This window comes from Solanum verrucosum, unplaced genomic scaffold, assembly GCF_900185275.1.
Source record: "Solanum verrucosum unplaced genomic scaffold, falcon-dt-bn FXZP01000073.1, whole genome shotgun sequence".
Classification (NCBI taxonomy): Eukaryota; Viridiplantae; Streptophyta; class Magnoliopsida; order Solanales; family Solanaceae; genus Solanum; species Solanum verrucosum.
In genome coordinates, this window is record NW_026020298.1 from 635597 (window position 1) to 662796 (window position 27200).

Here is a 27200-nt window from a genome sequence, read left to right on the forward strand (position 1 = left end):
GGAGAAACGTGATATCAAAATCATACTACTAGAAGTACAATAACATTACACTACCTATTACCTTAATCTTCGACCTCCTTGATTTTTTATCTAAGGTAATGTCCAATTAGCTAAAAAATGTATCAACTATCATATTCTGTTTAATCACCTCCACAGATTCTACTTCCTACCTCTATCTCTTCCCAACTTATGATATAACATATTAAGATACAACAACAACTACATACCCAGTGTAGTTTCACTTAATGAAGTTTGAAAATAATAGAGTGAACGCAAACCTTACCTCTACTTCAAATATGAGGTAGAGAATTTGCTTTATATATATATATTTATTTTAATACTATTTGGTTTGTGTATATAGTTAAATCCACATAGGGGGTGGGGGGATTGTAGTATATAGAGTAATATCTTTCATATGTAACCAAAGCTTGTGAGAGGCCATTTGTATCTGTCAATCACTAACTTCAAAGCACTTTTTCTTTTTAAACTTGTCTTGATTTTCATTGAATGCAAAAGTAGCCATGCCACTACAAGCTCCATGTGATCTACAAATCCATGTAAATGGTCAACAAACATTCTTTCTGCACCAGGTAACCAAAAAAAAACATAAAAATCCAATCTTTAAACTCCCCCGTTTCCCAATTCATCCAAATTAACTAATTTTACTACTTTTTTTTGTTGCAGAAAGTCCTTTCAAGATTCTCTGGGAAGTTAAGGAAGATAATCAAACAAGAAAAGAAGAAATCTCAGATTAAGAATTCAGGTATTGAGATTCTTGATTTCCCAGGTGGGGCAGAAGGGTTTGAACTTATTTCAAGATTCTGTTACAACAATGGTAGCAGCAATAACATTAAAATCACTGTCTCAAATGTTTGTCTTCTCATTTGCTCTGCAAATTTTCTTGAAATGACAGAAAAGTTGTGTTGTTGCAATCTTTTGTATAAAGCTGAGACCTTTTTTGAAGGATTGTGTTATTGGTCCTGTCATGATATTCTGAAATCCTTAAAAAGCTGTGAAACATTTTTTGATTATGCAATTTCTTGTGGGCTGATTCAAAAGCTTATAACTTCACTTGTTGGTACCCTTTTTGGTTCTTCATGTTCATCAGTTTCATCTTGTTCATCTTCTGAACAAGTAAAGCCATGTTCTTGGTGGTTTGAGGAAATGACCATTTTGCCCCCAAAGATGATAGAAGAGTTTTTAAGGACTTTAGGTGCTTTTGGTAGTGAAAATAGCAGCTTACTCCTCACAAGATTCTTGCTTTATTACCTAAAAACATCATCCCATTTCAGTAATTGTCAAAATCTGATTTCAAGAAGTGAGTATAGTGGACTTGCTGACACAGTAGTTCATGGGGTAGTTTTTATGGGGACAACAACATTTTCTTGCAGAAATCTTTTTTGGGTATTGAGAATTGTATCTGGTTTTGGGATTAGCAAAGAATGCAGGGGTTGTTTGGAGAAACTGATAGGTGGGATGCTTGATCAAGCAACACTAGATGATATTCTTGTTTGTGGTCACAACAATATTGGTGGTGTTTATGATGTGAATCTTGTAATGAGATTGGTTAGAGTTTTTGTTCATCATGATAAAGTTACAATATCAAAATTGAGAAAAGTTGCAAGATTGATTGATAAGTATTTGAGAGAGATTGCTCCTGACCAAACTCTTAAAATATCAAAGTTTCTTGCTGTTGCTGAGAGTCTACCAGATTATGCAAGGGATTCTTTTGATGGAGTCTACAGAGCCATTGATATCTATCTTGAGGTCATTATTACTTTTCTTTCTCTTATATCCATGAACTAATAAATGCTACTATAATTTTCATTTCAATTTGTTTCTCTGGTTTTGACTTGATACAAGCTTTTGGATCATGTGGTGTCAAACAAAAGATAAATGGAATGTATCAGAATGTTCTTTACTCTTGTGATCATAAACATGTTTTGCAGAAAACTAGCTTTAAAGAGTTTCTAAAGTAAGACAAATAAATTGAAATAGAGAGAATAGTAATTTATTACTACTTAGTAGTAGTTTCAGATTATACTGTTCGAATTCTTCAAAAATATTGTCATACTCGTGTCAAGTCCTCCAAAGTACATGACTTTTGAAGAATTCTATACTTATCCAATACTATTTTTGAAAAGTTCGAGCAACATAAATCTCACATTCCTTTTAGATAAAAAGTTTTTAAGGTATTGACAATTGCTAAAAGATGTGGAATAAGACAAGAAGATGTCCTTCCAACAAGGCAATACTTTTCAGCTTTTTGCTCTTTCCTTATGGTGAAAAATGTGTCATTGTGGAATATTTTTGGATCTTTTTGTGAAAACTCACGAGGGGTGCAAAAAGCTTCACTTACTCCACTTGATATATAGGTATGCACTAGTGGCTGCCAATCATAGAGTATGTTGTTCGAACCCTCTAAAAATATTATCACACTCATATCAAAACTTCTAAAAATGCATACCTTTTGAAAAATTTGACATACACTTTGCGTTATTTTTGAGGAGTTCATCCAACATAACTTATAAATTTATATAGTATTGTATATTGCCTGTGAAATGCAATTTTGCTGTGTTAGTTGTCATGATCTAATCAAGGAAAAACATAATTTTGCTTTTCTTTGCTGGAAGGGAGAAATGCTTATCATATGACAGAATAACTCATAAAGACATGTATGTAAAGCATTGATGAGAAAACTCAAAAAAGTATTTGAATTTAGTACTATGAGTTTCAAAATTTTGAACTTAAAATGGAAATAGTAGGGTCATTAAAGTTTGTCATGGAAACTTGTGACCTCATTAATTCATGAGTACTTTTATGAAAATCAGTCAGTTATCTATATGGGACCCTTTAGACTTGAGTGGTAGTTGGCTAGTTGCTCTAACAGCAACACCTTTCTTGGACAGGCTTAAGTTATTGGAAGATTTGTATCAGAAACTATTCTTTCCGTTCACTTTTACTTGTTCATTTTGGATTCTACATATCCTTTAAGAAACAATGATTAATATGAATATCTTTCTTATCATAATACTCATATTAATTGATGTATAGTCTTAGATCTTAAAGAATAAGTAATTGATGTTAAGGGTAAAACGGGGTAAAATAATTGTCTTTTTTGGATTTTTTAAAAAGTGATAAATAAAAGTAAAAATGAACAAGCAAAAATAATGAATAGAGTATTTACTTTTAGGTAGTTTTAATTGATTTTCCCTTGTCATTGTGTTCAGTCTGTTTCTTGTTTTTTTTCTTTGTCCTTTATGTCCTGAATTCTTTCTATAAATAACTTTTTGATTCCATAATTGAGGTGTTATTTATCAATTATATTACGGTATTTAATTGAACACAAAGTTTAAGCTAGAAAGACATACTATTGACGTTGACACCCTTTAGAACTTGTGATCGTAAATATATCATGGCATTTCAATATCAATAAGATAATAAAATTAGGAGTAAAACGAAAAGTTAAGTTAAAAGAGATTTCAAAGAAAAGAGTGTCATAAAAAACGGAACTGAAAGAGTTATGACTTTCATTTTGCCTTCTTTATTACTTCCTCCGTTTCAATTTATGTATCTTTTTATTCCCGTTTAAAATCTTTTTTCCTTTTTGACATCCCTTTCATTCCAACGATCCATGTGACATGTTTAAGATCAAAAGATTAAAGCACATTTTGGTACATTATACATATCTGTAGTTTAATTACAAGATTCAAAAGTCTTCTTCACTTTCTTAAACTTTGTGTCAAGTCAAAATCACACAAACAAATTGGAACGAAAAGGGTATGTTTCTTGCAGCTAACATGTATATATTTGGTTGCAGTCTCATCCAATCCTTTCATTAGAGGAAAGATCAAGATTATGTAGATGTCTCAACTATGAGAAACTAAGCCTTGAAGCATGCAAGGACTTAGCAAAGAATCCAAGAATTTCACCAAGAATTGCTGTCAAGGCACTTGCTTCTCAATGCTCTTCAAGTATTCCAACAATAAAAGACAATCATAGCCAAATGGTTTTGTACAAGACAAACAAGAGTGATCATCACAGTTCAAGTGCTGCTAGTGATCAACAAAGTTTACAAGAAGAGGAACATGAATATATGAGGCTAAATTTGCAAAAGATGCAATGGAGAGTTGTGGAGTTGGAGAAAATATGTAGAGATATGAAAGGTCAAATGACTAAAATGGTGAAGACAGGGACTCAGACTAGAGCTTTGCCTAGGCTTTGTAGAAGTCAAAACTTCTAAAAGCAGGAATAAGAAAAAAGAGGACATATGTTGGTACAACACATTTGTCGGTGGAGTGGTAAGTATTCTTCTGTCCTTAATCAGGTCTCAGATTCAAGCCTAGAGTATAGAGTCGTCTTTGTTAAGAAGAGGTTTACCCCATGGAGACTTCATGGCACGAATCCAGATTTAATCGGAGACCAATGTAAGCAATGAATACCAGATGGAAAACCAAAATATATATGATAATTCACATATAATATTCCTTTTCCCAATTTTCTACTGTAAAAACATGAAGTGTAAAATTTATTTCTAGATTATTTGGTTGTAAAGTTCCTTGTCAATTTAAAGGTTCTCACTTTTTTTACAAGTTATCATGGTTTAAGTTCTCATTATTTTAAAAAATAATAATAATTTCCTGCTGTATTTATTTTGAAAAAATGATTTATAAATTATAAAAGGGATCACAAGCAAGGCTGATGACCTTTTCAATTTTCAAAATTGAACGTGTTAAAAGGTATATTCAACATATATTTAGTATAATCTCGAATGTGGAATTTGAGAAGACAGTGTACATAAATCTTACCCCTACTTTGTGGAGTTATATATTTTTACTAGTCTAATTTCTGTGACATTCTTTCTTTAAACGGAAAAGGATCAAAATTGCCCTGAATTATGTGAAATAGATCACTTATACCCTTCGTTACAATTTGGAATAAAAAATGTCTCCGCCGTTATTCAAAGAGATCACAAATACTTCAAGAGTTAACACCCCAATTTTTTAGTGACGTAGCAAGACACGTGAGACTAACCCCTCCACCTAAGTGTTGCTAATTCAGATTCACTTAAAAAACAACGGGAAACTTACATAAATATATTATATTAAGAAAATATTTATCATTTATAGCAATAACATTTTTTTTCACTTGATCACTTTTAATACGTCTATAATTTATAATACAGTTTTAATACATGTCACAGAGAACAATTTATAACACATATAATACAAGTTTTATTGATGGATGATACATTTATCACACATTTTAATACAATGTGTCAATTTTTTACCAAACAAACATAATATATTTTAAAACAGTTATAATATATATATATATATATTGCATACATAATTCACTTTTAATACATATTGCAGATTTATCATAATATTGCTATAAATGGTAATAAATAAAATGTACTGCTAAAATAAGTAATTATTTATTAAAAATACCTATCAAAGTAATTTTTCCAAAAAGGAGATCGCGGGCGACAAAAATACCACAAAGCCAAAATATCGCCACTAAAGGTTTTAACTGTCTTTTAGCATTAAATTTTGATTTTTTTTTCTTTATTGTTTTTGAAAATCACAAATGATATTGATCAAGGAGGAGTTTGAAGACACTATATGTTTTATTTTTATGTCATATGTAAATGCAAAATGTACAATGATGCATTATGAAGTAGCAGATTAGAATCGAGAAGTAATTTTGATGCTTTTCGTAATATAATTGGATGTTTTTAATATTGATAGTGCATGTTAGTTATTTTAGAAAATTAGGTCACAACCGAAAATTAATTATCATATTTTTTTGTTGATAAAATAGGTTTAATAGTGAATGACTATTGCGGCCTTAGTCGTCACTAACACTCACTCAAAACCTTTAGTGGCGACAAAAGTCGCCACTAAAGGTCTAGTTCTTTTGTAGTAAATCCGAGTTGCAACGCTTAGGTGGAGGGATTAGTCCCATGTGGCTTGCCATGTCACTAAAAAATTGAGTAATTAACTCTTGAGGATATTTGTGATCTCTTGGGATAAAGGTGAGGCTGCGAGGGTATTTTTGATCCCAAAATATAATGGAGGGTCTAAGTGGCTTATTTCTCACAGTTCAGAGGTATCTTTAACCCTTTTCCGTTCTTTAAAAAATATTAGATACTGCTTTATTTTATTACAATTTTCAAGCATTTAAATCCACTAAATTATACTCCATGCTTTTGTCAAACGTCACACAAAATGGAATAATATGGAAAGAAGACAGTCAAAACTTATGCATTCTATTGGAATTAAGAAGAATTTTTCTACCAACCAGGCTTAGATCTGGAATTCAAGTCTTGTATACAAAGCTGCGTTTGTTAGGGAGTGTTGTACCCCGAATGTTAGACTTCTCAGCGCGAATCCAAATTTAGTCGATCAGGATGGACAAACCAACAAAAAATAGAGAGAAAAATTAACACAAGATTTACAACAATGTCTCCCAAATTCTGAATACGAGTGTCAGAAATTTACCTGCAATTGATAAGTGGTGAATACAACAGTAAAATAGGGTCCAGGAAAGTAAGTAAACATTACATTTGCACACAGTAAATCAATGGTGAATGAAAACATAGATGAGCACTAAAAAATTAACCTGATCCATCATACAGGGAATTTTCAAAAAAAATAAAAAAAATGAGCATCTTATTATCCTCAAATTTATCTCACAAAGGGAGTGGTGTTTCTTTACAATCTTATACAAGCAACTATTTAAGGATTTTGACAAACTCTGAATCCCTTCTTCCTCAGCATAACAATGTACCAGACGTTATGTTACAAGAAAAAAAGTTACATCTTCAAACTTGAGTATAGAGGGAGATAGGTCCTACAACATAATCCACATGGAAATTGGTTGTAAATCATCTTATCAGCTACTGTTCTGAACTTTCTGTGACAGGCATCTTTCCTCTGTTTCCTGTGTAGGAAGGAACTTACGCAGAGAGCGGTACTGCAAACGAATATTCTCTCCACTGTCCATAATCTTAAGCAAATATCTGTAGAAATTGAGAATATCATTTTAGCGATCCTTAAACAAGGAGAACCGCAATTCACTGTCAGTATAGGAGAATATTCCAGCAACTTTTGAATGCGGCACATTTGTCAGGAAGTGTTAGTCTCAGCCATGACTGCAATCTGCTTATTAGGACTTAAATGGTCATATGTCCAGCAACCAGCCTCATATATTGTAAAAGGAGCCAAATAGTTATTTAGCATAGCATTGTGGCACCATATAGTTGTTTAAAACATATTATAAAAGGGAAAATGTATTAATATCTTATGACACAGAATGAATGAGAGAATTCGCAGGAATCGTAGCAATTGAAATACGATTCTTTTCAATATCGTGGAACATGACATATGTCATAATTAAAAAAAAAGGATTGATTTTCTCACATTGGACTAAAAACTCCTAGTGACAGAATTTCATTGAGTTTTTAGAGGATAACTGAACACAAGAATCACATTTCTTCACTTGTTGCTTGAATATTTCAGTTGCATACCAACACACACATCTTTCCTGAAATAAGGTATATCTGTTTCTTATACTATTGTGAATTGGACTAAATTGTGTGACAAGGTGCAAGTATGGAAATAAAGTGGTAAACTATGAAATGAACATGACCTAGATAGACTTGCAATGACACACAGAAAACAACTTGCAAGAGTCCAGAATGTCCAAAATGTCTTATCATATTTATTAATCTAATATAAGACACCATAAAATACAATTGAGACTACATTGCAGAACCAAAGCCTACTCAATTAATATCAAAATGATGGCTTATGTTGTGAGCTGTCAACTTCGTTACTTCTCTAAATTGGATGGTCTTGCACGTGTATAACTAAGATTTCAGTAATTTAAGCTAAAAACTGCACAGCATATTCCATGCAATAAATGTTAGTGATCTAAATTGACATTCAAACTGCAGCAGATAAGCAAAATTAACGAAATGCTCAGACAGCTAACCAGCCATTAAGACACTGTGATGAAACCCAGAAAAATTAATGTGGAAACCCTGAAAAAGAACAAAGGAGAACTTAAGAATGATGAAAGATTAGAACTATAAAGCAATGAAGAACAAGAAAGAAGAGATAACTTTATTTGATAATTCAATCATTTCTCACTGCCTAAGACTTACACTTATAATAAAGAACTAACTTCATGGTCCTAAAAATCAGCAACACATCTGCTGAAGATAAACAAACTCCTAGAGACTAGGTAAAGAAGTTATTTGAGGAAAACTAAAGCTAATTTACTGCAGTAAATAAATAAAAGGCTGCAGTCCTAAAACATAGCAACTAACACTCCTCCTTGGTTTAGGAACTGCTAATTCCTAGTTTTTCTTTGAAAAACTCAAACTTGCTGAGGGAAAGGGGCTTGGTGAAAATGTCAGCAACCTGCTCATCACTCTTGCAGTAAAGAAGCTTTACATCTCCATGTTTCTGCACGTCTCTTAAGAAAAACAACTTAATATTGAAATGCTTCGTTTTTGCATGAAAAACTGGATTATTAGCAATAGAAATTGCAGCTTGGTTATCAATAAAAACCTCAGTCCCTTCTTTTTGCTTCATATTCAGATCACACATAATTTTCCTCAACCATAGTGCTTGATTCACAGCTGCTGTTGCAGCAATAAATTCTGCCTTGGCTGTTGATTGTGCTACTATATCTTGTTTCTTGGAATACCAAGAGAAAGCTCCTGATCCAAGATTGAAACAGAAACCTGAAGTACTCTTCATATCAGGTGCACCACCCCAATCGCTATCGGAGAATCCGTTAAGTCTAAACTTCTGACTTTTGTGAAACTTAACACCATAGTTGATAATTCCCTTGATGTATCTGACAATTCTTTTAGCTGCTCTCAAGTGTAAATCACTTGCACAATGCATGAACCGAGACAAAAAACTCACTGCATACAGAATATCAGGCCTAGTTGCAGTCAAATACATCAAGCAGCCAATAAGACTTCTATAATATGCCTCATCCACCTTTTCAGTTCCATCATCTTTGGAAAAATTTTCCTTTTGGTTCATTGGAGTACTCATAACTTTGCAGTCTTCCATATGAAACTTTTTTAGGATTTCTTGAGCATATTTTTTCTAGCAAATGAACACATTGTCTTCATTTTGTTTGATCTCCACTCCAAGAAAGTACGCCATCAGTCCAAGGTCTGTCATTTCAAAGACCTTCATGTTGCAACTTGAGCTTCAACTTCTGGCTGCTGAATTTTGGCTTTACAGATTACAGCTTCATGACCCTGTTGATTGCACTTGCTGCATTTTGCATCAGGTCTCCTCCAACATTTGAAAGGAGGGTGACCTTTTTTTTTTCACAATGCCGACAAGGAGGATAGCTAGCCTTCTTGCTTTTAGCAAAATTCTCACTATTTTGTCCTTGTATCTTTTTGTTCTGCTTCTTCTTGTTTCTTCCATCATCTTGATGTTTAACTAATAGGGTTCCTTCAACAATTCCTTCGTGTCTCATTACACGTCTTTGCTCTTGTGCTTGAAAAGCACTTAAGAGCTCCGCTAGTGTAATTTTGGACAAGTCCTTAGTATTTTCTAAGGTTGTAACAGTAGCCTCAAATTTTTCAAGTATTGTTACAAGGATTTTCTCAACAATCCTTGAATCGTTTAAAGTGGAACCCAACAATCTGACTCGATTTGCTATATTAAGAAGTCGGTCAGAATACTCCTTTATGGTTTCACTTTCCTTCATCCTTTGCAGCTCAAACTCACGTACTAAATTTAGCACTTGCATCCCTCGAATTCTTTCATCTCCTTCATACTCAGTCTTGAGATAATCCCATACCTCTTTTGCTGACTTCAGGGACATAATACGAGTAAAGATGGTGGATGAAACTGCTGTATACAAACATGCCTTTGCCTTTGATTTCATGGTTTTCCTTTCCTTGTGATTTTTAATCTGCGCGATTGTGGGATTGTTTGGTAAGGGAACAATCTCGTAATCATCTTCTACAGTTTCCCAGAGATCCAAAGCTTCTAGATATGTCTGCATTCTGACTGCCCAGATCTGATAACTTTCTCCATTAAAAGCTGGTGGTGCCATTGAAGAAAAACTTGCTTCTCCGTCCATAGAATTCACTAAAACAGATTAATGAACACACAAGTCCCTCAAGAATAAAATGCTCTGATACCAATTGTAGTTAAATTAATGTGGAAACCCAGAAAAAGAACAAAGGAGAACTTAAGAATGATGAAAGATTAGAACTATAAAGCAATGAAGAACAAGAAAGAAGAGATAACTTTATTTGATAATTCAATCATTTCTCACTGCCTAAGACTTACACTTATAATAAATAACTAACTTCATGGTCTTCCTAAAAATCAGCAACACATCTGCTGAAGATAAACAAACTCCTAGAGACTAGGTAAAAAAGTTATTTGAGGAAAACTAAAGCTAATTTACTGCAGTAAATAAATAAAAGGCTGCAGTCCTAAAACATAACAACTAACAGCTTCCTTTCCAACAATTTTTTCTGGTGTTCTCCTGTTTCCCTGCACAGTTCCGCACGCATTACTGTAATTTGGTGAATTCTTTTCTATAGATTCCAAGAATTTAAAATGCACAGGCGCAAATATGTCACCCTTATAAGAACTTTCTCATTCACTGAGAATGGATACTGAACACCCTTATGGGGTGGGTCCATTTTCGGAAGGAAGATCACCATTTTCCTGGAAGGTATAAAGTAATGAGGATTTCAAAGAATCATTCACAGGTATATTAAACAAAGATCATTTCAAATTTCAAACATTTATAGGTCAATGAAGCAAGAAATTTGTGGTTTGCCATAATCTAAAACAGAGCCTAAATATGGATGAACATAGATATCACTAAATCTCCAAACTTGTTCCGAGGCCAGAAAAGGATAGCAACTACTGGATAAGCCTTTCCTTTCCGAAAAGCCAAATCTACCGAAGGGAAGTCCTTCAACAAGGTTTTGACTTCACCATCAAAAGAAAAATATACAGATGAGAATAGAACATAAACCATTATACCATGTTAAGGTACATAATCAACATTATCATTTTCACTAGGTAATTTCCAAATATATAATCCTGTGCAGTTCAGATCTAACAAATCCTTTCCACATCGAGTGTCGATCCGACGCGATTTGGATGTGGGTGTCCGATCCATACTGGGTTCAGTCAAACTAGCTTGGGTACTTTGACTATTCTATAGCCAAGAACACTTTGCTATTATACGAGATAACTTGTAGAAAAATATTACACAAAAAAGATGATTATACAAGTTTTAATTTGATAACTTCAATTAGCTGTCAGATATATACTTTTATTGGTTCTTTCATAAAAACCACCCCATACTCCTATCCATATTCCCGAATCCTATGATTTAGGTAATGATAAGTCCAACTTCTATGTCTGCTACCGTATTGGGTGCCGACACCCATATTCGAGCAACATACCTTGAGACGGAAAAATTGACTAGGAAATATTAATTGGCATGTCATTGCATAAAAGTTAATACCAGATTAAGATAGTTCCTTTTACCAGAAAACTGTAGACAATGAGCTCTACTTCGCAGTTTGCAGCAAAATGGGGAAAATCAAAGCTTACTCTAATGTCTCCCTCTTCTTTTCTAAGGGCAGCATTGTGGAAAAGTCTTTGATCATCCTCATGCTTTACTGCTGCGGCAGCAGCTCTCAGTACTGAAGATGAAATCCATAGTGTAAACCAGATGGCAGAATTAATGAGAAAAAAATCATTGAAAATTGAATAAGAGGCCAGAAAGAATCAGGTAGAGTGTGTTAGTTAGGGAACAATTTTTTTTAGAAAAAAGAAAGTCTGAAGGAGAAGATATGTATATAACGTATAAATAAATGTAGAGAGAAAGAAATAAATGAACTGGAGCTAACCATGGTTAGGTATTAAGGAACTACGCTCAATTTCAGCATTGCAGAGGGTACATCTTGCCTGTCATGATGAGATGAACGTGATTATGTTCTTGACTCGTTCATCACTAACCCAAGAAATGAAGACAACAGCATGAAACCAAAAAGGAATATGATGTTCAAGCAAGAGTTGCTTTGTCCATGAAGCAGTTGCGCCAATATCCCATGTATGGTTTGCTCAAAGTCTGTGGTAGCTCATACCAATTTATAATCTTCATATTCTTATGAGAACAGGAAAAATGGCTAGAGAAGAAGACAAAAACTCCTACCATATCAATAACCCTTTTCAGCATGAGACCACCAAAGGAATGTCCGCATGAAACAAACATAGCATCTTCAAGGAATGTGCCACTGGAATGTTTCACATTGTAACGGTAAAGTAATTATATTTTCCAGATGCAAGAAACTATACACTAATTAGCCATTCATATGCTAATATGAATCATGAATGGAGCTACAAGAAAACAATGATACAAGCCTGGTGTGGGGAGGGTGGGGGTAAATAAACAAGAGACTACGACTATCAAGTTCAGTTAAGGGGGCTACAAAAATTTCCATTTTAACACTTGACAAGGGAAGTTGAAACTAATATGCTCAGTCCAAGTATCCAACATTCTGTGTACTGCAGTTTGCAGCACACTGTTGTCATGAACTATTTAACTAGTTTAAGGGCCAAGGAAGAGTAGGAAATATAGCTTTTCAAGAGCACAATATATTCCTACCTTTTCATAGGAAAACACAGTTGCAAGTTCCAAATTCTTTATCCACTTCTTGATTCTATTCTGGTTAAGTCTCAGCAGGGGAATTGATGCGTTTCTTTTAATGCTTTACTTGCTTTTAATGCTCGAGTTCATCTCGGCCTCAAAATGCGTGAAGCTGCTAAAAATTTGCAAAATAGCACCAAAAATCATCTGAATTTTTTTTGCAATTTCACAACTGTTACGAGATATTTATAGTATTTACCCCACTTCTGCACATTCTAAAACACGTAATAGCTCTAATCTAGGTGATATACATGGATTTTAAAATAAAGCTCCACGGCTCAAGATGCAGCTTTCAATTGTTTCTTATATTTAGCCAAAGGCCACTTTTTGGCTCTATTGATATTCAACGTTTTCCATATCGCAGAGGGAACTCACAGCAACTCAACTAACAGTGGTAGAGGTTTTGACTTCTCTGCTTATTGTTTTTCCTCTGTTGGAGGTTGGGGTGTGAGCCGCATGTAAGTTAGACTTTTGTTATACTTATTTATTAAGTCCACACAATTGAGGGTAGCAAAAAGTCTCTGTAAATATTTCCAGCATAAGAAACCAGAGCTAGCTCAGTTCCATAGAGTCGTGCACGTTTGTTCAATATCTCATAGCTCCTGTAACCAAACCACATTTCTAATACGAATACCATGTAGAGAGGGCATACCAACTCTTTAGACCTTATCAGCAGTTTCGTTTGCAAGTATAAGGCATCTATATTGTTATGTCTCTGTTAGTTTACAGTTGCCTAGAATTTTTTCCTTCAAACATCCCTTATACCAACTCTTTAGACCATTTCAGTGGTTCTGTTTGCAAGTTTAAGGCATCTGTATCGTCATGTTATGTCTGTTAGTTTTACAGTTGCCTAGCATTTTTTCCTTCAAACATCATTAAAAAGAAAAAGTTATCTGCATTATTTTGCTAGGAAATTTTTGAAGAAAATATAATCTTGAAAACTTCTGCAAGACCTTTAGTCAAACTAGGCCAACGTTTCTTGAACTTCTTGCTATAAATGGAAGTAAGGGATGTCTATTTATTAGGTTAAAAGTTTGAGACTAAGAAAGTATAAGATGTTTGATATACTCATGCAGTAAATATGCTGCTATATTTAACCAGAAAAGAAGGAGAAAAGTCCATTTGACAAATTAAAACTTACAATAAGGGATCTGAAAGAACACTTCTGAGTGATGGTTCCTTCTTTAGATTGTCTCGGGCGACCTGCTGATCCAGACCAAGAATGAGATGTCTTCTTATGTTGTATTCAGACCAAAATATCCATGGTCCAATTCTGTAGGTGTTTTTTTTAAAAAAAGGGGCAGCAAAAAGAATTAATTGAAATGTCTCTTGATGGATTGAAATGTCTTTCAGTAGCTTTTAATAATTTTATTAAGCATTGATGGGCTTTAAATACCCAATATAAAACATATAATTGACATAATTTAAAATTCAAAAATCCTAAAATATCTCAACAACTAGAATAACCTAACAAAAATTCAAATTTCAAATTTATTTTAAACTAGACAACTTATTTTGCTAAAGAGTACTGTAGTAACTAAAAGCAAACTTCAACCAGGGGCGGAGCCACGTAGTCTCCAGGATGTCCAATTGGAAACCCTTCGTCGAAAAATAATACGGTATATACACGTAAAGTTTTGATTTTGTATTGGTATATATAGAATTTGGACACCCTGAAATAACAAAGTAAAGCGTAGTGGAGTTGGCAATTCCTATCGCGAACCTACTCTCCCTACAGGAGTGTTTCATTTTTCTGTAATTATTTTGACTTCTTGAATTTAATTAAGTATATAAACATGCCCAAGTTCGAATCTTACCTCCACTAACTATTTATTTTCCAATTAAAATTGAATTATTTCCTTAAATTTTAATACATTTTCCTTGTGGAATAAGATTTCCTTAAATTTAATATTTTTTCCTTGTGGATTTTTTTCAATTAAAATTGAATTATTTCCTTAAATTTTAATACCTTTTTCTTGTGGAATAAGATTTCCTTAAATTTTAATACTTTTTCCTTGTGGAATAAGGTTTTCTTTCTCTATAAATAGGAGACTCATTCACCCAAATTATATCACAATATTATTAAGAATAGAATCTCAATAATTCTCTCTCTATTTTTTCTTCTCTTTCTTTTATTTTATAACAAAAATAACCAACTTAATATTTTAGTTTCAAGTTTCAATGGACATGATGAATTATTATAATAGAGTACCAAAAATAAGTTCGACTTCTCTAAGTCAACCAAATAAAGAAATAACGGTAGATCAATTAGAGATGTTGTCACATTCTTCTCAAAAACAAAGAATTGATTTAAATACTCTAGAATTTGATCCAACAAAAAGAACTTCAGTTATAAAAACGAGGATATGAAACCTTGTCGAGTACGATTGTAATAATATATATAAATTATGTTTTCAATAGTAGTTTATTTTGTCTTTATGTTAGTTTTGAATTATACACTTGTAATTCTATTAAAAATATTCGTATATTTAATTAAATATTGCTTAACTTAATTATTTATTTTGGTAATTTAAATCATCATTTTTTTAAAAAAAAATTACTGTTAAAAGTTTGGACACCCTTCATGAAATTCATGGCTACGCCACTGACTTCAGCACTCCTCCTTTGTTTTTGTTACTGCAATTGAAAATATGGTCCTCCTTAATTTCTGCTTTGGTAGTTAATGCACGATTTTTTTCATTGTTTTTTAACTTGCAAAATTTATTCTTTTGATTTTGTGCTTCAAAAATACTTTCCATGACATTGTCTTGTTTAGTTGTTTATTTGAAAGTACTTTAATTTGAACTTTTGTAGGATTTGCAGGGAGAGGTTGTAAGGGTTTTTCTTCCATCACATCACATATCAAATTTCAAAATATGGTTTTATGCTTATAGACCAAATTTGATAGTTTCGGTCTATGAAAATTTTTGGGCATTCAAAGAGAGATGGTTGTTGCCATCATTTTTGGTTAAGAATTGGTTTAGAAAAACATGTGTGTTGAAAAAAGCACGGGTTGAAAAAGTAGCCCTGACGGATTGAAAGGGTAGCCCGTACGGTTTAAAAATTGTATGCTAGTTCTTTGGAAAATTTCACAGATCCCGAAGCTCTTGATACCATTGTTGATGATTTTAAAAAATGGGGTAGCAAAAAGAATTAATTGAAATGTCTCTCAATGGATTGAAATGACTTTCAGTAGCTTTCAATAATTTTATCAAGCATTGATGGGCTTTAAATAGCGAACATAAAACATATAATCTGCATAATTTAAAATTCAAAAATCCTAAAATATCTCAACAACTAAAAAAACCAAACTAAATTCAAATTTCAAATTTGTCTTAAACGAGACAACTTATTTTGCTATAAACTACTGCAATAACTAAAATCAAACTTCAACTAACTCATGTGGTATCAACCACCAATATAGAAAAAGAAATACTAACAACAAGTGTTTTTGTTTCCACCACAAGAACAATTTTCACTTTTTGTGCAATTACAAAAGGCGTGTTATGTAAGGAAGAGTATATCCAACTAAAGCTACAAAAGTATCAAAAGAGAAGGTAATCTTAGGTTCAGTATGTAAAGAAGCGGACACATTTAAAATTCCATATTGATATTTCCTTTTTTTAAGATTGTCTCAAGTCACACGTTGATCTTGACCTAGAATGAGATGTCTGCTCTTCTCCTAGAAGGACATGTATATTCATGCTGCATTCAAATGAAGTTATTTATCCTCTAGTTCATGTGAAATTGTTCATTCAAGGTAAACAAAGAATGTCCATCTTCCAAGGAGAATATTTGTCCAAATAAAACTACATTGTGGTACGAGAGTTGAATCTCCATGCTCAATATGCAATAAGAGAAAAAACATGAGTTAGGGGACCAAATCCCCCTAGGAGGTCTCATGTTTTATGTTAGATAATTAAACATGAAGCATGCTTAACACTAGATACTTCATGGAAATGAAATTGAAGACAATTGTTTCTTTACTCTTTGGGATGTATCAGATCACCTAGCACTGTCAATGAAATTTTTTGGGAATGGAATTGTTACAAGATGTGCAAATCTTGGCATTAAATTCATGCGTCATAAGATAAAACTCTTTATTGAGAAAGAATGATAGAGCGTAGACTTAGGAATACGACAAGAAATTGAGAACTAATTTGCATTTATGCTAGCTGGTAGATAACGGAGGCTATATTCTTGGTAAGAAGAATGATGAAATTTTACTGCGAAAGGAAGAAAGATCCATATATGGTATTAGATTTTCTCCATCACCACCAAAGGATTGGAATGATGACACGATCCGACTAGAAAATAAAAATTATATAGGAAAAGTCGGATTGATGACACGACCCTATTGAAGAAGAGAAATAATATGGGTAGGGTCGGAATGATGGCACGACCCTACTGAAAAAGAGAAATTATATGGGTAGGGTCGGAATGATGGCACAACCCTACACAAATCAGATTTAAGATGTCACCGGAAAGACAAATGGAACTACGAAAATCAAATCTGAAGAGTCACCGAAAAGACACACGGTGCTATGCAACTCAATTATGAGAAAGTAGTTCAAAAAAATCCACGATACTACGCAAGTTAAATATGAGAAGTAGTCTGGAGAGATGCACGGTGCTACGCAAATCAGATATGCAAAAAAAGGTAGTCATCGGAAGGATGGAACTATGCTACACAAATTAAATATGAAAAAAGTTGTCACCGAAAAGATCGCACAGTGCTTAAAAAATTAAATATGAAAAAGTAGACACCAGAATGATTGCATGGTGCTACATGAATCAGATATGAAAAAGTAGTCACTGGAAAGATGGCACGGTGCTACACAAATTATATATAGAAAGTAGTCACCGGAATGATGGCTCGGTGCTACACAAATTGAATATGAAAAAGTAGTCACTAGAAAGATAGCACGGTGCTACACAAATACCGATGGATATGAGGTTGACACAAAACATTCCTAGAAAGTTATTGGAAATTGACGCACGCCGACCTGTCTGACTGAGTTTTCTCCCCTGAATATGGGGTTCATGCATATGTCATTGATGTCACTTCTCTTAACACAATTATCGGCCAGATAGGCGGTATATAAGGGTAATAGCCACCCGCCCGCAATAGAAGTTCTTTGATTTTATACCAAGATCGTAGAGGCTCTGATACCATGTGAGAAATCTAGGAAAAGAATATTATTGAATTGTTGTTGTGTCTACATTATTACATTGAGACCCTATTTATAGACACTAGAATACAATCTTTTACCAAGTAGGATACTATTTACTATTCCTATTTCTATTTGTATTTCTATTCATATTCTAAATAGGATTGTATGAACCTATTCATATTCTAATAGGATTGTATAAACCTATTCATGTTTTAACAAGAGCATAGTAGTAATTGTGAATGGTTATAAGATCAGGAAAAGGATGAAAAAGCTTTGAACGATCATTCTTTAGGCATGCTGGGTTCTACAGAGAGAAAGGAAGTAGAGGTGTATCGGTACAATTGCTGAAATACAAGTACCTTAGATTCTAGTCCTCTGGTGTAAGTTAATAGACGCATACGGAGACCAGAGCTTCATTGACGTTATTCAATTATAGGAGGAAAATGATTGTATAGGGTGTTTTGAAACTGACAAGCACCATCTTAGTGCTGGTTTTGCCATATTAATGAACTATTTTTTGTACTGGTCGGTAAAAAGAGTTGATAAGACTTGAGAGAACAAGGAACAAAATTTGATTATGAGGCACTCACACCTAAATTGAAGTTTTTACTCGGTATAAAAAAAAAAACTGACCCCATAGCATTAAAACTTTGTAGAAAAAGGATTTTGCCTGTGCTATTGACTTCAAGAAACACCATTTGACCATCTGAAAAGAAATAGTACTTACATAAGCATTATCAGTATTGCTACAAAACATGTCTTCCTCGGCAGAAAGGTCATCCATAAACTGGCTTACAAATATTGGCACATAGCTCTGAGGAATAACACGATCAGCAGCTATAATTGGAGAATAATCCAATATTGCATTGCTCTGAGGTATAAGCCTAAATGCAAGTGATGTTCTACAAGATGTAGCTGAACAACTCAGTATTTGTGTAAACTGAATATTGTAAAGCCACTTAAAAGCTCAACAAGCCATGTCTACCTTCCACCACAAGTAGTGGCCACATAGTTATCAGCTGAACCCTGGTATATGGCAGCAGGACGAAGACCGACATTCATATGGCTGAGATCTTTTTCAGTAAGCAATAGTAAATTCCCTGGAGTCAAGCCACTATCTGCTAGATACCAACGACCATTGGGAACACAAACCTAGGGATAAAAAAGAAACAAGAAAGGAAAATGACTGATGGCACAAAAGGATAGAGAAACAAGATTTATATATATATATATATATATTGTCACGACCCAGACCATTGTGATTGACACCCACACTAACTCTCCGGTGGGAGAACCAAAACTACAGCCCAACTAATCAACTTAACCCAAGAAATACACATTTAAGCTACAAAAACAGGTTTAAATAATAATAAAAATGCGGAGTTCCCATAAACTCCAAAGGTTTAAACAATTAACTAACCAATCTAATGCGGAAATTCAACTCCTAGAACTTGAAAGTCATTGTACCAAAACTCTACTAACGACAAGTCTAAGAAGAAGGGGTACAACCCCGAAACTAAACAACACCTTTAAGAAATAGTCTGAGTTTGAAAAGAGTGGACTTAAACAAGAAAGATCCATGGCAGCCCGAAAGAACTGGCTCACCCTTGAATCCGGTCACGCTTATTAGTCACCTAGCTGAAGTCTATCAATAGCCACCTGAAGATGCCCTGTACTCAATAAAGAAAGAGCAAGTGCAGTATCAATACACAACCACAGTGTACTGATAGGATCACGAGGCTATCCCATTAAGTGAAACACATGCAAGTAACCACAACATTATAAAACAGGCATATACCGAACATATACAATATTAGTCATCTTTTCAAGATCAATATAGCATCCCACATTCTCAATAATACACATTGGTTATCAATTTAGAGCATCATACAATCTTCCAATATCAATCATCATTAGATATGAACGTAATCATCACAAGTAGATACACAACACAATTCAATGGTCCTCTCACAGAACCAATTCAATGGTCCTCTCATGGAACCCAAAGCCAAACTGTTAGCATAATGGTTCGTGGTACTCGATTCAAGTTAGTGTACCGGAACATGGCAGCCGATCCCATTTTTTTGCTGGAACGTGGCAACTGATCCCATATTTATGCCGGAACGTGGCAACCAATCCCAGTTATTGTGTCGGATCATGACACCCACCCATTCAACAAACCACAATCACAATCACAATGTATATTCTCACAATCATACAACAAGAGGTGATTCATGACATACAATTATTCAATTATCCTCATTTACGAATAAGGTGATCAATAATGCAACATTCGCATACATACATGCATTATAATGAAGCAATTACAAACATATATCACACCAACATGAAATCACAACCATTACCTACCCCGAAACAAGTTTAAAACCCTAAGAAACTTGATCCTTCCCTTTCCGGATTCGTTCCGCTTGTTCTTGGTCTACAAACAATCAGAATAACACAAAAATCAACAAGCAATTGCTAATTACCCAAAACTATAACCATTCTATGAACCCCAGATCAAACCCATGATCCCAATTATCTAATTTAGGGTTGTTTCCACTATAAAATCTATAACAAAATCCTCCCCTATCAATATTGACCCATTCTATTATGTTTTACAGATCAAAAAATAGATTCAGGGAGTGAACATCTTACCTTTAGCCTCAAGAATGGTGAAAAATGAGTAAGAGTCGCTTGGGGTTCGTTCCTTAGCTCTAAAAATCAGAAAGTGCCAAATAAGGTCATTTAGGGGTTTATTTACGACTTTAAGTCGCGTTTGGCCCTCTACAGCGGACCCATCCTGCTACAACGACCCCGCTCTGGCGGCACCAATCCTGCTCCGGCGGCCTACACGGAGACATAATGTTACCCGTTCATGCTAAAATCATTTTTGGGAGTTCTACTCGCCCAAATTTGATTCCGTAAAGTCGTATAAGTTCCTTAACGTCTAAGCTATCTACTCATGTGGTCCAAATCTGTCACGCCCCAAGCTCGAGGGGTGCAACTGGCTCCTAATGCCAAAACTCAGGCCCGAGCAGACCCTGCTGAACCATTTGCTACTAGCGTATGACATCCATACGCAATCAAGAAAAAAACAAGTATATCTCGGCTTAAAACTAAGCCCTCGGCCGGCAAGGCCCCTGTCAACTGATCAATAAAAGAAACAGCTACTTCCAGGAGATCATATAAATAAATAGCCAACTAGCATATAATTCCTGATTGGACCGTCGAGGCCACCATGATATCTATACCAAAACTAAAAGCAGGTATATATCAATACAATACATCAAAAACTCACAAACTTCAGCAAACTAACAACATAGACCAGTATGACCATAACTAAGCTATACACCCCCCACACTAGTCTTCAAGCCTTTAAGAGTAGTAAAGATTAGCGGGACAGGGCCTAGCCTACCCATACAGATATATTCAACAAAAGGTAACAAACCTCCCAACTCTGGCAACTTCGGAGAAAAGGGGCTCGCCAACCAGATAAAAGTCAATCCTGCTGCTAAAGAGGTCTACTCAGTCGTCTGTCAGGACCTGCATGCATGAATGCAGCACCCACAAGGAAATGGGGCGTCAGTACAAAATAATGTACAGAGTACGAAAGGCAATAGACTATGATGAGGTATCCTGATATACTGGAATAATCTGATAAATAAATCAAGGATAAGATAAGTGTACTAACCTGCTCCTAAATCTAAACTTATAAAAAATAATAAAACAACAACCTAACCAATCCCCCATAAGCTCGGCAGGTACAAACATCACACAAGACTACCTGCTCAGGCCCCCATAATCCCGAAAGGTGCCAATCAGCCTATATACCCCTATCGGTATTCCACTATCCCCGTAGGCAGTCACATAGACCTCTTAGGCATTAATATAGCCCCGTAGGTAGCACATAGCTCTCTTAGGCATCAACATAGCTTATAGGCAACTCATAGCCCTCTTAGGCAACAACATGGCCTTGTAGGAAACACATAGCCTTCTTTGGCGTCAATATATCCCTGTAGGCAACTCATAGCCCTTCTAGGAATCAATATAGCCCCGTAGGCAACTCATTGTCCTTTTAGGCATCCATATAGCCCTGTAGGCAAAACATAGCCCTTCTAGGCATAGATCACATTCCTGCAGCTAACCACAATAGCCCTAAGGGAAACAATAACAATCCAATCGCTAAAAACGAGCAATTTAGTTATAAGCAACCTATACAAATAGCCTCTAAGTCGTGTCCAACATAGGGACGCTACTAACTGAATAAGAATCCCGACAAGGGAGGATTATATCAACTCGAGCAGCCAACAATCAACAATCACGGCTACAAGTATATCAAGGATAACAACCCAAATATATTGCTTCTAAGCTTTAAGGAAACATGCCGTAAGTAGGGAATAGCCTTAACATACCTTTTTCGCTGAATTCATGTGTCCTAATAAGTTTAATCACAACCCCTCCTTGATACTACCACAAGGCAGGATCATAATCAACATAAAAGAATAGAAGATACAATGAAAATCCGATAAAAGATATGTATTTCCGTCGCAAATTGCTATTTGCGACTTATCAAAGCTAGAGTCGATGAAAGAAGGGTCTTACCTTGATTATAAGTTTGTAATACACCTCAAAACTTTAAAATATTCCCAAATCCCTGCTGTCCACACAACAAAGTACGATATTTTAGAAAATCGATAAAACAAATTATACCATGTTGACGAGCTCAACGCGTAGAACAACTTTTGTCAAGGACTTAAGGTACGAAAATCAGTAACTTTGCTTGTTCTAGAAGTGGGTTTTGTAGGTTTTGTGAGTTTTCTGGGTCTTCACTAAGGAAAATGAAGGAAAAATGAAGAAAAGTCGAAGAAGATGATATATATAAAGTTCCACCGACCTAGTGGACCCACTTCACCTGCCTTCTTGCGCTGTCTTGCAAAAACATGAATATCTATCCATTTTTAAGTTGTATGAACAAACGGGTTGATGTGTTGGAAACTAAATTCGTAGACCTTCGATTTCATAGGTCACGAGGACCATAAATCTTAATAGATTGGGAGAAAATTTCTGAGACATTTCACCCAAATTTCAGATAAATCTTTGTAAAGGAATTTATGGTAACTTTCACTAACTTTTATTTTGCCACTTACCTAACTTCAAAACTTGAGATACCACACTTGAACACTTAAAATATCACATAACACATCATTCTTAATTTATTAGCCACCCTCCTTGTCTTTCGACGAAGATACGAGTCAATTGATACGTTTCGAAAAGCGGGGGTGTTACATCCATCCCCTCTTAGAAACATTCGTCCTAGAATGAAAAATCTGAGTCACGCGGTTCAGTTCTTAGGAGTTGCCAAAATTTAGGCAGTGTATCCTTTGTAAATGTCACTATCCAAGAACCTGAAATACAAAATTTCTAACCTAGGCGTCTCACATGATGACATAAATAGCTAAGCACTATAGCTCCACCATAACAGTGCGAGTAGATATACAATGACAACTACAATAATAATAAGAAATAGTATATATATATATATATATATATATATATATATATATAAATCAAATAGGTATATTACCTTACTGCCCTAATATAAACTGATATGCCATCACTCTAGGGTATGAAACAAGTGAGGATATTTGGACCTCATGCCATCCTCAGCTTCCCAGGTCACCTCTTCTTTGTTCTTGTTTCTCCACAATACTTTAATCAAAGCCACCTCTTTGGTCCTCAATTTATGGACCTGCCGATCTAAAATGGCAACTGGAGTTTTCTCATAGGACAACTCCTCCGTGATCTGAACATCCTCAACTAGGACAATCTGAGAAGGGTCTCCTACGCACTTCCGTAGCATCGATACATGGAAAACTGGATGAACAGATTTTAGCCCCAAAGGCAATTCTAACTCATAAGCCACTCGTCCTACCCTTCGAAGGATCCGGTATGGCCCAATGAATCTTGGACTAAGCTTTCCCTTTTTGCCAAATCACATAACACCCTTCATAGGCGAGACTTTTAAGAATACCAGTCATTGACACAAAACTCTAAGTCCCTTTGTCGCACGTCTGAGTATGACTTCTGTCGGCTTTGAGCTGTTAGCAACCTCTCCCGAATGAGCTTAACTTGCTCCACTATTTGCTGTACTAAGTCGGGTCCAATTAACCCTGACTAACCTACCTCGAACCATCCAATGGGGGATCTACATTTTCGCCCATACAAAGCCTCATAAGGTGCCATCCCGATGTTGGAATGATAACTATTATTGTATGTGAACTCTATAAAAGGCAAATGGTCATCCCAACCTTCCCTTGAAGTCTAGCGCGCACGCCCGTTAGATATCTTCGAGTGTCAAAATTGTGCGCTTAGCCTGGCCATCTGTCTGAGGGTGAAAGGTTGTACTAAGATTAACCTGTGTCTCCAGTCCTTTCTGGAAGGACTTCCGGAAGTTAGCGGTAAATTGTGATCCTCTATCAGAGATAATAGATACTGGGACACCATGTAGCCTAACAATCTCCCTAATATAGAGCTCTGCATAGTCTTCGGCCGTAAAAGTAGCCCTGATTGGTAAGAAGTGGGCTGATTTTGTTGGTCTATCAACAATTACCCAAATAGAGTCAAACTTGCGATGCGATCAAGGTAACCGTGTAGTAAAATCCTTATTAATTGCTTCCCACTTCCACAAAGGAATGACTATCTCCTGAACTAGCCTGGCGAGATTTTGGTGCTCAACCTTCACCTATTGGCAGTTAGGACACTGTGCCACAAACTCAGTAACGTCCTTCTTTATCCCGTGCCATCAATATTTCTCCTTAATATCATGGTACATTTTCGTCTAACCAGGGTGAATAGAATAATGGGAATGATATGCCTTTTCCATAATTCGATGCAGAAGCCCTGCAACATTCGGAACACAGAATCGACCACTATATATAAGGACTCCATCTCCTGCTATATCAAATGCTAAAATCTATTGATTCTGAGCCTTAGCTCTGAGCTGCTCTAAGATAGGATCTTCTTGTTGCCGTGATTTTACTTCTACAATTAGAGATGATACGGCTGTGTCCTGAATTGTTACCCCACTATATTTTTCCTCTAACAATCTGACTCCCAAGCTAGCTAACTGATGAAGCTCTCTCGCTAGATCACTCTTCTCAACATCTAAATATGATAAACTACCCGTAGATCTTCGACTAAGGGCATCAACTACCACATTCACTTTTCCTGGATGATATAAAATATCCACATCGTAGTCTTTCAGTAGCTCAAGCCATCGACGTTGTCACAAATTTAACTCGTTTTGTCTAAAGATATATTGAAGGCTTTTATGACCTGTGAATATGTCAACATGAACGCCAAACAAATAGTGTCTCCAGATCTTTAGCACATACACAACTGCAACCAACTCTAAATCGTGGGTCGGATAGTTCTTCTCATGCTTTCTCAACTGCCTTGAAGCATATGCGATAACCTTACCATGTTGCATTAGAACACATCCCAACCCAACACTAGAAGCATCACAATACACCGCATAGCCTTCTGAACCATCTGGCAATGCAAGAACTGGTGCTGATGTCAACCTGTCCTTCAGCTCCTGGAAACTATGCTCGCAAGCCTCAGTCCACTGGAACTTAGCTTCTTTTTGAGTCAGTTTCGTTAATGGGGCTGAAATTGAAGAAAATCCCTCTACAAACATTCTGTAGTACCCAACTAATCCTAAGAAACTACGAGCCTCAGTCGGAGTCATGGGTCTGGCCCAAGTTTTTACGGTCTTAATCTTTTGTGTATCAACCGCAATGCCTGCATCTGATACAATATGACCTAAGAAAGCTACAGAGTCCAACCAGAACTCGCACTTAGAAAATATTGCATAAAGTTCTTGGTCTCGAAGAACCTGAAGGACTGCTTGTAGATGATTTGCATGCTCATATTTTGAACGTGAATACACCAAAATATCATCAATAAATACAATTACAAACAAGTTTAGATACGACCTGAATATACTATTCATCAAGTCCATGAACACTGTTGGGGCATTAGTTAATCCAAAAGACATTACCAAGAACTCAAAGTGTCCATATCTAGTTCTAAAAGATGTCTTTGGAACATCTTTCTCCCGAACTCGTACCTGATGGTACCCTGATCTTAAATCAATCTTTGAGAAACACTTAACACCTTGTAAATGATCAAACAAGTCATCTATCCTCGGAAGGAGATACTTATTCTTTATAGTTTCCTTATTCAGCTGTCGGTAATCGATAAACATTCTTAGTGAGCCATCTTTCTTCCTTACGAAAAACACTGGTGTACCCCATGGTGAAGCACTAGGCCTAATAAAACCTTTATCCAGCAAGTCTTTCAGCTGATCCTTCAACTCATTTAGCTCAGCAGGTGCCATTCTATAAGGATGGATAATTATGGGTTGTGTACTTGGTAGCATATCATAGCAAAATCAATTTCCCGTTCTGGAGGGATACTAGGGAGTTCGTCTGGAAATAATCTAGAAACTTATTAACTACCAGAATAAACTGAAGAGTCGGTGGTTCTGCATCTATATCATGAACGTGAACAACATGATAAATACATCCCTTGGTAATCATCCTCCTTGCCTTAAGATAATAAATAAAACCGACCTTTCGGCATTGGTGTATCACCTTTCCATTCCCGAACTGCCTCTCCTGGAAAGTGGAATCTAACAATCTTTGTTCGGCACTCAACATTAGCATAACAAGACGCTAAACAGTCCATACCCATAATGACATCGAAATTGACCATCTCTAACTCTACGAGATCTACAGAGGTCTGACGGTCGATAATTTCTACCGTGCAACCTCGATAGACACTTTTGACAACAATAGACTCACCAACTGGTGTAGATACAATAAAGGGTCGATCTAATGACTCTGTTACTATACATAACCTCCCCGTAATAAATGGAGTAACATAAGACAAAGTAGATCCAGGATCTATCAAAGCATAAACACAATGGGAGAAAACAATCAATGTACCTGTCACAACATCTGGTGATGACTCTGATTACTGGCGGCCAGTTAATGAATATGTACAGTTCTGTCCACTACCAGAACTAGATGCTCCCTCTCTGCCTCCGCCTCTACCTCTACATGCTGAAGTCTGGGGTCCATGCCTTGTAGACTGTGCTAATGAGGAGGAACCTACTGCTGACCTGGTCGACTGACCTATACCATCCTGACCTATGGTAGGGAAGCTTCTCCACCCATGCCCCTCCTGTCCACAAGAATAACAACTTGTGGAACCCTGTCTGCACCTCCC

General features: G+C 35.5%; 1 protein-coding gene and 1 pseudogene across 1 annotated transcript; one reads left to right on the plus strand and one right to left on the minus strand.

The window, feature by feature from the left end:
* Nucleotides 1–360: 360 nt before the first annotated feature.
* On the plus strand, nucleotides 361–4596 carry LOC125834767 (BTB/POZ domain-containing protein At3g19850-like). Its single transcript, XM_049513917.1, has 3 exons — nucleotides 361–590; nucleotides 685–1767; nucleotides 3821–4596. Exons 1-3 carry the CDS (start codon nucleotides 522–524, stop codon nucleotides 4241–4243), a joined length of 1575 nt encoding a protein of 524 aa, XP_049369874.1. The 5' UTR covers nucleotides 361–521; the 3' UTR covers nucleotides 4244–4596.
* A 2231-nt stretch (nucleotides 4597–6827) lies between these two features.
* The window catches only part of LOC125834795 (uncharacterized), a 38042-nt pseudogene continuing 17669 nt past the window's right edge, over nucleotides 6828–27200 (minus strand).